General features: G+C 41.4%; 1 protein-coding gene across 4 annotated transcripts in view; it reads right to left on the minus strand.

The window, feature by feature from the left end:
* Window positions 1-1,248: 1,248 nt before the first annotated feature.
* The window catches only part of TMEM241 (transmembrane protein 241), a 55,793-nt gene continuing 42,856 nt past the window's right edge, over window positions 1,249-14,185 (minus strand). For all 4 annotated transcript variants that reach the window (XM_035564080.2, XM_035564079.2, XM_050708457.1 and 1 more), the window contains 2 exons: window positions 5,257-5,321; window positions 1,249-1,945 (listed from right to left, as the gene is read on the minus strand). In XM_035564080.2, coding sequence (XP_035419973.1) covers window positions 1,885-1,945; window positions 5,257-5,321 — 126 coding nt within the window. In that variant the 3' untranslated portion in view covers window positions 1,249-1,884. The remainder of the gene's footprint in view (window positions 1,946-5,256; window positions 5,322-14,185) is intronic.

Below are 14,185 nucleotides of genomic sequence, written 5' to 3' on the forward strand. Positions count from 1 at the left end.
GTCCCACCCCCACCGGTCACACACGCTCCTTGGGTCTGCTCTCACCTGGGAGATGCTCCTGGAGGAGCCCCTCTTCCAGGACCAGCGCTAGGGGGTCTTCAACCCCCCACAGGGGTCATCCCTGTCTGAAGCAGGTCAGGTTGGTTCAGAGCGTGCTGCTTCTTCCCAGCCACGTTTAACAGGGGAACCCAACTCTGTTTTCTTGAATGGCTTATGTAGTGATCAATTGAAACTTTTTTTTTTTTTTTTTTTTTTACTTACATCAAGCAGAGCCTCACAAATGCAAGCACATTGTGCTAAGGCACAAAAATGAAAAACAGAAGCAAAGAGCTCCGTGTTGGTTAACATGCATGAAGTTAATAAATACGTAGCGGACTCACTAAGCGGGTAGCTTAGATACTAATTCGGCAGCTGCAGGGACTCAATTCCCCAGAACGCAGACAATGTCATGCCTACTCCAGCCAAACAACCTTCCCACAAACACCCTAAGCATGCCCTCTGGAATTAAAGAACCCCTGCTGCTGATTTGGCCATTTCTTTCCAGTGAGACCACCAGCAAGAAAGCAAACGGGTGTTCTGGGGTTTGGTATGTTGCTATGAATAGGACAAACAAGAGAGCGGGGAAAAAACAATAATCCAGACTGCAACCTACCCATGAAAATTATGCAAGAAGAGAGGTACATGAAGAGCTTTTCCCACAGCAAAGGTTCCAGCTATAATTGCAAAGCGTAAGCTATCACTCGGGGACTCCTTCATGAGGCACCGTTGTTCTCTGTGAGGGCACCCCATCCCTTCCACCAACCATGAAGGAAATTTTTGTCAACTTAGATGAAGGGACTACAGTTCAGATATCTAATGCCATGTGAGACAAGTCTGTCTCCTTATTGAACATTTGTTATCAAGCTCCTTTTACCACGTAGACCTTCCTCACAATATTATCAAGTCAACATTTAACACCACTTTGACATAAATTGCTTTCCCAGGTGCTAATACATCAAGACTAATTTCTAACATCCATTAAGCAACCAGAAATTAATTTTAAGAACTCTTGAGATAAATTGCCTTAGACTCTTTATGACATCCATTCAAGTTTTATAATCTTTGTTGCCTCTTGCAACAATTTAGGAGACAAACCACTGCTGGGAACAGTACAATTCCCTCCACCCCTTCCAGATGAGAAAAATTCACAGACTTCAAGAGAAATCTTGGGGAATGGGAGAAGAAAAAAAATACACAAACAGCAAGCACTACAGACATTGAGATTTATTGCTGATTTCCCCATTTGGCAAAGCTGTCAACCCACCGTGGTTCCATGAGGGAATTATCTCCAGAAGCCCCGTTGCCTATGTCACTGTGCCAGCTCAGACGATGTGACTACAGACCTGTGCGCAGCGGCTTGCTGCTTTCAGAACAGTTGGAAACAAAGTCCATCCTTCCTGATACTGAATTCAGGGCAGGATTTGGGCTCTGACATTGTTTGGTATAACCTACTGTCAGCTTTCAACAACAACAACAAAAAAAACGGGGAGCATCCAGTGGGGAATGCTGCTTTTCCTGAGTTCAGTTCCCTGTGCAAAAAGCTGCTACTGAGAGGTTTTTGCACAAGGCCAATGGCATGAGACAGCACAGTTTTTCCTTTACCACATCAATCAGAAATAGTTTTGTCTTGTGCTTTGAGGCAAAGGCTCCTAATCATCCTACCAACTATGCTGCTCTCTTACCAGCACTAATAGCATAGTTTTTCCTTCTTAATAAAAAAAAAAACATAGGCCTTTTTCCCTGTGTTTGGTTGCACTTCTTCATTCTTGCTGCTGCATTTTATTCATGATAGGCTCTCTAGGCTGCAAGTCAGCTCTTTTCCAGCTGGCGAGATCTGGTTCCGCTTTACGTGCCTGTCCTTTCAGTGTACACAAGCAAAGCTTCTCCAACGCCACTGATCACAAGGCTGTAAACAAAGTAAACCACAAATTCAGCATCAGGCAAGTCCCTTTACTTGATACAATGCCAAACACACCACAGCATTAAGAGAACTGAATTAATTTGTCTAAATACATTTCAACCTAGAGACAGTATCCCAGGTGATTTTTTCACTTGTCTTGATAAGAGGCTGAAAAAATAAATGTCTTATTCTACAGATCTCACCAGAAACTACCCTTTCTATATGTTAGGGCTGATGGTAGTTCAAGTGAAAAGACACAAGTCTACGTAGAAAAGATTGCATGTAGTTAGGAGAGTAACTATATGCCCACATGCCAGCAAGAAAAGGAAAAGAAGGCAGGAGGAGATGTAAAGCCTGGGTTTTGTGAGCTGAGGAAATCTGGAAAAAGCATTTTGCTCTGGGGAGTTCCCACTGTCCTAGGGAGGCCAGCAGAAATCCTTGTGTTTGCTGCTCTTTGCGAGGAAGCTGGCGGAAGAGAAGTGCCCTGGCTGAAACGGCACATGTGCCCAGGCACTTCCTTCCCCTGCTGCTCACAGCACAGTGGTGGCTCTAACACTTCTCGCCAAGACTCAGGCGTGAAGCAGGATGAATGTCATAAATCCAAATGAGGATGAACGCTTTTTACAAACAAAACCATTCACTGAAATAATCTATCAACCCAACTTCATTTGTGTAATAGTTAAAATCTCCAAAATCTTTCCTGCAATCATATCCGAGAGGAATACTGTAGGATACAGACTCTTCTCCACTTTAGTAACATTGCACAGCTAAGAATATTGACCTTTCATTTTAGCCTCATGGCTTAGTTAGATTATGAAACAGAAAAGCTCCTTAATGAACTTCACAAACAAAACAAACTTTTATGAAGTTCATTTGCAAGAGTGTTTTTTTTTTCCCTAAGATAAAATGCATGTGAAGCTGAAGGCTCTGGTCTTTAATAGCATTACATTCACTTATATGATTAGCTTTGGTGAGCTGCTTTAAAAATCGCGTAATTCCCCTTGTTCCTGAGAGGAACAAACATTGTACAACCATGACACAATACCTCACAATTACACAGTAAGCAGCCCTGGGAGGTAGGTGCTGACAGCCTACTGTGGAGACAGAATACCTCCACAAGTGGAACTGCCAACAAGGAGCTGCGAGGGCTGCAGGCTTGTCAAAATGATCTAAAACACACAAGTCTGTGTGCCTGAAATCACTAACCACCTGAGCACTTCTCTTTGGAGAGGGTTAACTCCCATGTCTTGCCTAGATTTCAGCACCAGTTCTAAACACATCTCTGCATTAATTCCTTTGGAAGCTAAGGTGGGATAACGTATTCTTTTTTATTCCGAGGAGAGAAACCCGATGCATATAGGAAGAACTAAAACCAACAGAGTCTTAAAAATTACTTTTTTTTTTTTTCCTTTTTGTGTGTTCTCTACAAGATTTTTGACAGACTTAAAAAAAAAATAATCTATCACTGCTGTAGCACTCTAAAAATTAGACTGGCAATCCTATACAAAAGATTAAACTGTGCAACACTGTTCTGTAAAAATGCACCTGCATTTAAATTGTTTATAATACCTTATGTCCTTCATCAGTGGAGAAGAAGAATCCCTTTCTGCAGGACTGGAAGTTTCAGGTATTCACAAGCCCATGCAATCCATACTTAACTAGATTACTAGGCCAATAGAAACAATCATTATAACAGGGATGAAGCAGATCTAAAATCCATGGCTAAACGCCAACCCTTTATTTACCTTCGGTTTACCATCTGGCAAATCCTTTGGCTTCTGTTTATTGTGGGAGTGACAGCTAACTGCCTTTGCCCATCACTCAGAAATTAACATATGATATCGTCCATGACAAAACTGGAGCAACACTAAAAACCTCAGTGATTAATGATCTCATGAGTGCTTTGCAGCTGCTATCATCTAAGAATATTTCCAGAGCTTAGCCAAGGCACTACCGAGGCACAAACAACAATGGGACTTGAAAATAAATAAAGATACTTTTTAATTGTAACCATGAAAGCGTAATACTGGCCTAAGGGCAGCAAAGCAAAGTTTCTTTTAATGATACAGACACATTCATTATTTATATTACATACAGGAGGGCATGTAGTATATGTGCAACTATACAGGTCTACGTGTTCACATTCATAGTGATACTGCTTTTATTTTTCCATACGTTAGCGAATATGTATGTATTATAAAAGCCTACCTCCAGCATGCAGGACGGACCTGTGCTAATGCATGTAAAACGAGGTCAGGAACAGCAAGTTAATGGCCTGTGCTGGGAGTCTGGCAAGCACATTGCTGTTAGATCAGGCTCTTGTGTACACAGGCCACATAAATGTGAGCTAGAGCTAACGAAAACCACAAAGGACTTACCTTAGCATTTGAGATTATGTATGCATGACATACATATGGGGATGCATATTCACATATACATAAATGGGGCTAGTTTAAAGCAAAATTCTCCTTTCCCTAACTTCTTGATCGCACCTGGGAACGGAATATGCTAATTCCATTCAGTGCAGGGCTGAATCCTTAGACTGAGAATCAAACTCTGAGGACCGGAAAAGGGAGCCTAAAGCTGTTCAAAAGCAGGCAGGCTTATTTCCAGTAACAAATCTATCCTCAGAGATACATGCCTAACCCCTTCTTTAGTTGTTATGTGCATGGCAGAAGCACTTGAGAGCATCAGCCCTGGGCTGGGATTCCCTTTTGCTGAGTGCTCTTCAAACACAAACCGCTGTCTTTGACCAAAGGAGTTTGCAATCCAATCCTTTATATCAGTACCCAAAAATGTCAGGTTAGGTGATTCGTAACGCATGGCTAAATGTTACAAAATCCAGATACAGATTTGGAAAAAAGTTTATTAGTAGTAGTTTATTTTCCTACCTCTATTTATGCATTCAAAGTATACACAGCACTAGGGTCTATTCAGAAACTTGAATGCACTCTATTGGCTGAAAAGACTATTAACCAAACCATGACTCCTACGTTTTACATCCAGTTCTGCCACTGATTTATAGTATGACTTCGAATAGGTCATTTATTTGCCTATTGCATCTTTTATCTAGCTGTAAAACATGCTGAGTGAATCGTGGTGGTGCTAAATGTCTGAAATGTCCACGTTCTCCCACCGAGGGAGAAGAAACACTCTTCTATTCATCTTGCTGTACTGAATCCATCACACCTGGTTCTCCTTACATGCACAATATTACTAGCACTAATAGAGTTTGCCATTTGAAAAGTATTTCCACATGAAACACTGTGTGGAAATTCATTTCTACTGTTGAGAAAAAAGTTCACAAAGGTACTTACCAAGAAATTGTCAGTGCGTTAGCAGTCATGACAAAGAAGAGTGGTGATAAGCTAGCAGTGATAACCTGTAAAATTTAAAGGAGAAAAAAAAAAACACAAAACAACTTAGTGACCTTGTGACAACACAAACGAAAACTGAAATACTTTCGTTGAAATTAAATTTCCATATATGCAGACATTTTTTTTTCTTTGCATTTACAACTATTAGAGTCCAAAAATAGACAGTCAATGACAGGAGAAATGCATTGAGACTATTCTAAGCAGTCAAACATTGCTGAAGGTGGAATTCCCATTCCTGCCCAACCTCCCTCCCCTGCGTGAGCACAGAGACTATACACAGGCACCTCCTTTCTCCTCTGCCCTGTGTGAGGCAGGCCAGAAGACGACCCAACATGTGGGGACATGAGAGCTGTGCAACCAGCTCAGAGCAAGAACACGAGGTATCCCTGGGAAGCACGTTTCAAACTCAGGTTAGACAGGGCTTTGAGCAACCTAATCTAGTGAAAGATGTCCTGCCCGTGGCAGGGGCGTTGGTCTAGGTGACCTTTAAAGGCCCCTTCCAACCCAAACCACTCTAAGATTCAATGAAAACACACTGCTCATTAGGCTAGGAGATAACGGAGAAAATAATACGACAATCACACGCTGCAGTTGAATTTTAACTCCTACAGAATGTGGGATGCAGCAGAGGCAGGGCAGGGAACTACAGCAGAAGGTCCCTTTACTGCACACCCCAGTTGGTCTGGTTGGGAAACCTGCTAGCTTTTATTTGCCGATATTATTTTTATTAGCAAACTAGACTGGGGAAGACCAGTCAGGTCCTGGGTCAAAAAGCCTTACGTTTCTGATGAGGATGACAGCTTTAAATGCATAGTGGGCGTAGAAAAGATGGAAAAAGGAAAAAAAGGGAATGGTGTAAATAAAAATAGTGTAACTTCAGCGTGTTTCTACCTCAAATATTTTCTTACACCAAGGTGTCCTGGGTGAAAAAGATGGGGACAAACGACTTTATATTTTGATCCCAGAAACAGCTAGTTCCTGATGTACAATGGTTTGCAGCAGATCCCTGTCTCAACAGCCATGGAGCTACCACATCTGCAGTCTGCTCTCGGTTTTGGAGATTTTGTTGCCAGATGGATAATGTAAAATGGAAAGAGTTCAGAGAACAGTGACAGAGTCATTAGATGGAGGAATTGATTTTCAGTCAACAGTTAGGATAAGCAATGTCTGTGGGAAAGGAAGACTTGGTAGTGATTTACAAATACTTGGGAAACACGAGCGCTGAGGAATGAAGGGAACTATTTAGGTTAATACAAAGTTGCCCAAGTAAAATGATGAAATTAAGAAACCAAACATTTAAATAATTATCAGCTAAGATTTCCTAATAGTTGTTTGTCTAGTTGTCTCCCCAGGGATACAGCAGAAACCTCATTCCTTCATCTATTAAAAACTTGTTATAACATTAATACGTGTCCAGCAGGGAAGTAAATGCTTCTTTGTAGTAAACTCCGTGCGCCAAAGCTTGATCCAACGATTTGTTAGCCAATACCCGTTACATTTGCCACGGCTGCATTTTCAAAGACAGGTTTCTGAATCTGCAGATCACAAGCAGCAGCAGAAGAGATGCTGGTGCATCGCTCCTCCAGCCCCAGTCTAATAGTTGGAGGGGGAAGGGGGCGGTAACGTAAAGTTGGTGTGGTGCCACAGAATGGCAGTAAGCAACACGCAAGAACTGTGGTGCTTGACGGGGACAATACAGTGATTGCCACCTCTGGGGATGTCTCTAATTTAGGAAGAATCAAGGGATGCAGAAATGGCTTTTTTTTTTTCCTCCTAGGGATTACCGTAAACCACACCCTGGCTGCTCTCCATTTGCTGATGGCACGGGCACCTTGCAGAGGGAACGAGGCAGGAGATGGGTTTGATCCAAAGATACCACACCACAGGACTGCAGATTTACTCCGTTCCTCCACAGCAATCAAACTGCCAGTATCTATACAACCACTGATACATCTCCTGATGCAAACCACTCATTCATCTGACTTACATAGCCCTGTACTAACTATCAGAGTAACATACGGGAACATTAGGCAACGCTACAAAGCTTGAAGGTAACAGTGGAAGTGAGAACACTGCAAGTCCAACCCCTCTGAAGGTGAATCTTTCATGCACTTTCCCTAACACAGCTCCTAGGCTGGATATCCGGCAGTCCAAACACAGCACCCTAAAAATGCATCCACACCTTGATCTACGGGGCTGGATTCTCCCTCACACACCTTGCAGCCACTCTGACCTCCGCAGACCAACTTCTCACATCCGTGTCAATGACCGCAGAATTAACTGCACCGAGCTTATCTCAGGCTAACGTGAGTTTATTACATAAAGATGCACAACATCCACTGTCATGCATGTAAACAGGGATTAACGAAGAATGGCAGCTGTGACATTTACACTGCTTTCTTTTCTTTAAGTTCTCCTGAAAGAAACTCAAGTGCTGCGTTTGAGAAGTGACATAAGTTAAAGCTGTGTCACCCACTCCATTGTAGAGTCATGTTTATCAGAAACTTGAGAGGAGGCCAAGAGCAGAGAAACAGGCATTTAAGAACCCTGTGAGAACAGGCCTTATCAAAAACAATACCCCATTCTACTGCGATCATCCCAAAACTCTGCAAAAATGCTACTGCAGGCTGTAGCCTTTTGGACTACTGCTGCAGAACACTCTTGTATTTCTGAAAAATTATGTAAGGGTGCCTCAGTGCCAAAGAGAAACAAAATGTGGGTTGGAATAGCACATGAAATAAGCATGCACAAGAAAAAAAAAAAGAAAGAAAACAAAAGGAAAACACGTTGCTAAAAATGTCCACCTTTGATTGTTTGTGTAATGTAAAAATGAGAAACAAGTTTTCAGAGAAGTTAACCATATAATTTGTTCCAGGGGAAGTCTCTAAAATCTAGACATACAGTTCAGAAGATTATTTTCCTTTTACTGCATTTCAGCGTTTCCTGAAGTGTTTTGAGTGCACGTGTACTTAGTTTAAAAAAAAAAGACACCTACATTGATGTCCTGAATGTCCTTTAAAATAAAAATCACGCAAAGTGTGGTAATCTCTTTCTTCACTTTAAAGGTCACAGTTGTCCTCTTAGGCATTGAGACGCCTTAGGAAAAGGAATGAGCTTGCAAGACAAAGGAAACCAAGTAAAAGGCAAATTAAATTAGTGATTTCCAAATCTATCTGCTGAATCATTAAAAGTAGGAGATGGAAAGGAAAATTTTAATTAGGCTTAGCCAGCCTGTTTAAAGCAAAGGTCCCCAAGATTCTGACATGCAGTCAGAATTCTACCTAATGATATGGATACTAATTCTACCAAATGATTTAGACTCAATGGTTCAACCCCAACGATTTTAGAAACAGGAATAGTTCCAGGAACTCTGGCTACCCATGTGCTTGTAGAAACTGTGACCATGCAGTGCTGCAAAAGCTATTTTTAAAACATTTATACTGCAAACATTTGTACAAAATTCTGACACAGCTTTCAGCGATCAGGAAAAAAAATCTGAGTGTAGCATCATTTAACAAAACATTTCCATGTGAGCTGAAGTTGCTCCTAAGAAATCATTTCAAAACCTTCCTTGCTCAAAAAGGAAACAAAAAAGAAAAAAAAGAAGGTTGCTTCTTAAAATAAACCATTTTAATTTTACCATGTCACTCTGCTGTACCATGGAAACAACATGCATTTGAAGGGAACATTTGATTAACACCTATTTACCTTGATCTCAGCTATTTCTATAGTTTCAATCACTGATTCATTTACAAGTAATTTTGTAAGTAAACAAACATTTTGGTATTGCAGAGTACATTTGCTGTCTCTGTCAAAACCAGTTCCAGTTCTTTACAAAATCTATCAGCACTGAAGGCAATAACTGCATCCTTGTGAAGCACTCTTATCTGGGAGTCAAAGGAGAGTGGTCTGAATCTCCACTGCTGCAGGACCCAACCTGCAGAAAGTCATTGGCCTGGCCCAACGAACCCTAGCTGAAATGGCTTCCACAGCAAGGCAGATAACCTGCATGAGCTAGGACTGCAAGTCCCTCCAGGAAGGAGAAGGAAGAAGCTTAGAGCAGCGATCACTGTGAGCACCGGGAGAATTCTGCAGGACTGCTGGAGCAAAGACTGGAGCTGAGTAGTTAGATAATTAAACAGAAGGGGCTTCTTTACATTGATCACCTAGTACAGGGAGTAAACGAGAACCAGAAAGGGAAAGAGAGGATGACCCAGCACTATGGCTGGACTATGCCACGGAGAAGTCTCTTAAAACAGCAGCCCTTTTACAACTTAGTCGTTGTAAGTACTAGAAGTACTCACGAGTACTGGAAGTGGGGTTGGACCCACCTAGAAGGGATGGGAGAGCAGGGAAATACGGACTCATTCCTCAACTTATAACTTGGACCCCGCAGAGGGAAACAAAGCTGGTGAGATCGCTGTTCCAGCCTCTGAATGGGAGTAATTTTGGGAAGATTCAGTGATAGGGAAGAACCGATCACTGCAAACAGTGAAACAGAAACAAGTGAGGCTGAACCCTTTTACCTAATGACTGAGGACACACAGAAGCTCTGGGGTTTGTGCATTGTAGAAATCATGATCATCAAAGATAACTCATCAGAAGTTGGTAGGGCATGAACTGTGGTGAAACCTTGAGGAAGGACTGTGAGGAATCATGTAGGAGTCAATTCCGCAGGTCCAGCATTTGCCCCACATCAGGCTGAACTACAGGCAACAAGACCAATGGCATCATCAAACTCCTGGGTACCAGTCTAAGATTCATCAAGCCCAAATACCCTAATATGTGGAAGAACTTGTTGCACAGTAGGAGCACATCCAACATGCAAAAGTCAACCTTCTACAGGCAAAGAGGCGGCACTGGAAAGAACGTGCTCTCGTTTATCTGCATTTATGAAATCTGCTTACGCGATTCATGGATGGATGGAAGCACGATTACCACAAACTTTAAAAAGTTCCCAAAGAACTTTGGTAGGCTGCTACACAATTCCTGATGTGAATGACCCCCTCCTTTCTCCTAATCACTTTACGGTCAGATGACAAAACGTTCAGAAGAGAAAGCAAAATTTGTTTAATAAAGGTTGTTTAAAAACTTAGGAAAAAACGTTTAGAAATCATTTATTATTAGAAAAAAAGTCAGAAAAATAGTTTTTACAGATAACAAAACAAAATACGTGGACTGTATGGAGAGTTCTTTGCTGAGTAAACTTAAGAACAGCAAGATTACAGCTGGTCCAGCTGTAACTGGATCTACTTCTTGACCACAAAACGTAAGAAAATTCTGCTAAGTCTGACATACGGCTTAAAGACAGGAGATGACAATAGCATCCTAAAGGTTCCCTGTTCTTGACAAAGCAGACACCTGGATCCTGGGAGACACAAATGTGGGACTACACATTCTTTGCTGCCTCACATTCTCCACTGAGCAGCTGTGATTATCTCATAGACTTCACGGCGTCAATTCTTGAACAGGTCAAACCAGCCAGTACTGGCTAGATAAACGTGTCATTCCTGAGTGAGCTATCATTGATCCCTTCCACCCATGACCTCACAAGTACCTTAGCGAAAGATCTTCAAGCTGCAAAAGCTGGCTCTGGATTTTGAGTATCTAACATTTCTGAGGTGTTCAGGAACATGTTTATGTAGCCAAGAACACAGATGAGGCCATTTTCAGAATTTAGATTCTGATTTAATCTTCCTATCTGGAATTGAAAGATATGGGGGATTTAGTCCAGACACGAACACGATTTGTTAATAGTACGACTATATCTGTACATACCATATAAAAAGTATGTTTCCTCTGATTCACTGCTAAACTAGAAAGTTAAATGTCATACAGTGCTTGCTGTAAGCGAACACAGAATACTTTATTAAAGTTTTCCTTACTTTGTGTACACAGAGCCAATCCTCGTAACCTCACTTCTCCAAACTGCCAAAACCTCTGTCCTTACAGAAACGCGTTTTTTTTTTTTTTTTTTTTTCCAAAGACAGTGTTTTGAAATGGCTCATCAAGTTCACTCACTGTTCAAAATAAATCTTCCTATTTATCATCAGGTCATCTTCTCAAAACATCAGGAAAAAGCTTCTGATGTACGTAACCTTTGTTTTCATTCTACTGGTGGAATTAAAGCAATGTCAAGCTTTTTATAGACATAATATTTGTTTTGTCCCTCTTCTGCATGTTTTAACCAGCTGCTAAGATAATTGTCAAAAATCGCCAGGGAAATGGATCGCTCTTAGTGCTGCTGAAAGCAGCTACATCAAGATAACACATTAACATGAAAAAGGCAGAAATTACAGTGGGCAAGAATCAGTAACAACACACATTATTTCGTTTCTTGAAGGACAGCCACTGAAATAAGTTATCAAATGTTATTGTTACATCTCTTGTATATACATCTACTTGGCAGCAAGCATATGTACAAACGCACACATACAAAACGCTATGTGAGGTAGGGAGATCTAGCAACAAATATCTTCAGAACAGGAAAAAAGGAACAGTTAATCTTATGTTATCGTCTCTATTCAATAATTCACATTTTCTGAGCTATTAACACCATTCCTCCTCGTTTACAAACATTTTTCATTTCAGCTGGAGTAGGAGCCATTTCTATCAGCTCTCCTCTACCTTGCTACATTCCAATTTAAGGCAACCAAACATTGTCAGAGGGGTAACTCTGTATCTTAGCAAGAACTTTTTGAGTCAGAGATATCTGGCAGTTGCAGAGCAGACAAACAAGACATTGACTGGGACAGCTAAATACGTGCAAGAACACCCAGGGACCCGGCTCTCCCCTGGCTAAACCCTAACTGAAGTGGTCCAGTGTGTTCTGAGAAGCCTTTTTGAAATAACCCAAACCTGAGAGGAGATCTTTGTAGACCAGGTACTGACTGCCATGTTCCACAAACTGCAGAAAGTCAGCGTTGAACAGCCAGAGGCACCGATGAATTCACCGATTACCAAGGGCTGTTGCAGGCACTGGGACCGACCTTAGCTGGGTAGAACTGGGGGAGGAACAAAAAACTCTGCTGGAGCTGACAACCATGGTGCACACCTTTCCTTGCAAGATAGGATGGGAGAAGAACTAAAGTCAGGAACATCTGGATTAATTGTGAATAAAGCAGGGGAAAAAAAAAATCAAATGCAAAGAAAACAAATAAACAAAAAAACAAATACAAAGAAATAAATACACAGTTCTACTCCAGTGTTTAACAGTCAAAATAAAGCACCATTAACAGCTGTAGGTACTGTGCACAGAAGATCTCCCCAGGACTGCAGAGTACATGAAGGAATCCTGCAAGCTGAACCAGACCAAAATCAAACTTGCATTAACTGTTTAATTTCAGGTCAGTTTGGGGGATGGCCTACCACAGAAATAAGAACTTCCCCAGAAGCTTTCGAGCACATTGCCTATTACAAGAAGGCTTTCCCTGCAATCTGCATCTTTTCTAGAAGCACAAAGAGTCCTTGTAAATCATCTTTAAGATGTCAAAGCTCATCTCTGGTTAAAAGCGATATAGGAAAAGGGGGCAAAGCTCCTCCATCCAACTCTTCTGTAAAGCCTCCTTTATTTATCAACACATTGAAAGGACTCGAGAGAGATTTTAACTTTGTTCTGAGGGTCTGTTGTCACCAATCAAAAGGAAAGACAAAATGCGCTGCTTAACCTAACAGCTCCAGGTGATAACACAGCCCCTTTGAAGGAGCAGTACTCATAAATCCACAGACAAGGAACAATTTTAAGCAGACACAGCTTTCTGCAAGGAAAAATAATGAATCTAGCCTCGAAGCACCAAAACATTGGCCCTTCCAAAAGGAAACGGCAATGCCATAATCCTGCCTGAAAAGCTGAGCAGCCCAAACAAGGAAAGAAACCATTCAAAGTGAAATGCATTGGAACAGGGGGAAAAGCAAAAGAGGTTTTGCTCTCGGTTCTGCTCATTAGCTTAAAGCTAACTTGAGCATGTCTGCTGCATGACCCTCAGTCTGACCAAAGTGCAGACGTACCCTAAGGGCTTTTGTTCCCTGATGGACTTAACAGGAGGCTGACACAGTCACCTTTTCAGCACACACCACAGCATGAATTCAGTAGACACTGCAATGAATTCGTACGTCACAGCATCCAGAGGTGAAATTTGCTCAGAGAAGGTGGATTCTGCTCAGCTCTCCTGAAGTTGTATTAGGAGAAGTAAGAAAACCCTTTAACCCTTCCTGACACACACCCTGAGCAGGTTGTTGCTTAAAGGATAGCATTTTCACAATCCACAAAGCATGAATCTGGCCACACAGAAGTCTTACCAGCTGCAGTAGATTTCTTTGAGATCCTTTATTTCGTGTGCAGGCATTTAGGCAGACATATGTCCACCTTTCCTGAAGTACATGTTCCTTGAAGGGGATTTGGTCACTCCTCTGTCCTTTCTCTATATTGTACATCTATTTTTTGAGTGCTATTAAAATAATAATGCCAAAATCGATTTTGAACACAGTTCAAAAGAGCACAGTTAGATCCATGTACTGTGACTCAAATGCAGCCAGTACCTAAACACGTCCTGGCATTCGCACACTTAGTGGTAAAGATAAAATTCACTTCTAGTGTGATTAATCTATTTGACTTTCATAGCAATTAACTTCTCACCAGCTTAAAACCACCTACATGTTGCATTCAAAACATAAAACATACTAAAAGGAGGGGGAGAGTAGATTAAATGACAAACGAAATCAGAAACCTGCCCTCTAAAATGTTTCCAGAACAGCAGCAGTATAAATGTTCTGTCTAGCAAAATCATCAGATATTTTTAATTTTTTTTAACCAACACCCAAAAGAGCAGTCTCTGTCTCACAGAGGAGTATCTTTATATATTAGCTTTCC

This window comes from Cygnus atratus, chromosome 2 (genome assembly GCF_013377495.2).
Source record: "Cygnus atratus isolate AKBS03 ecotype Queensland, Australia chromosome 2, CAtr_DNAZoo_HiC_assembly, whole genome shotgun sequence".
Lineage (NCBI taxonomy): Eukaryota > Metazoa > Chordata > Aves > Anseriformes > Anatidae > Cygnus > Cygnus atratus.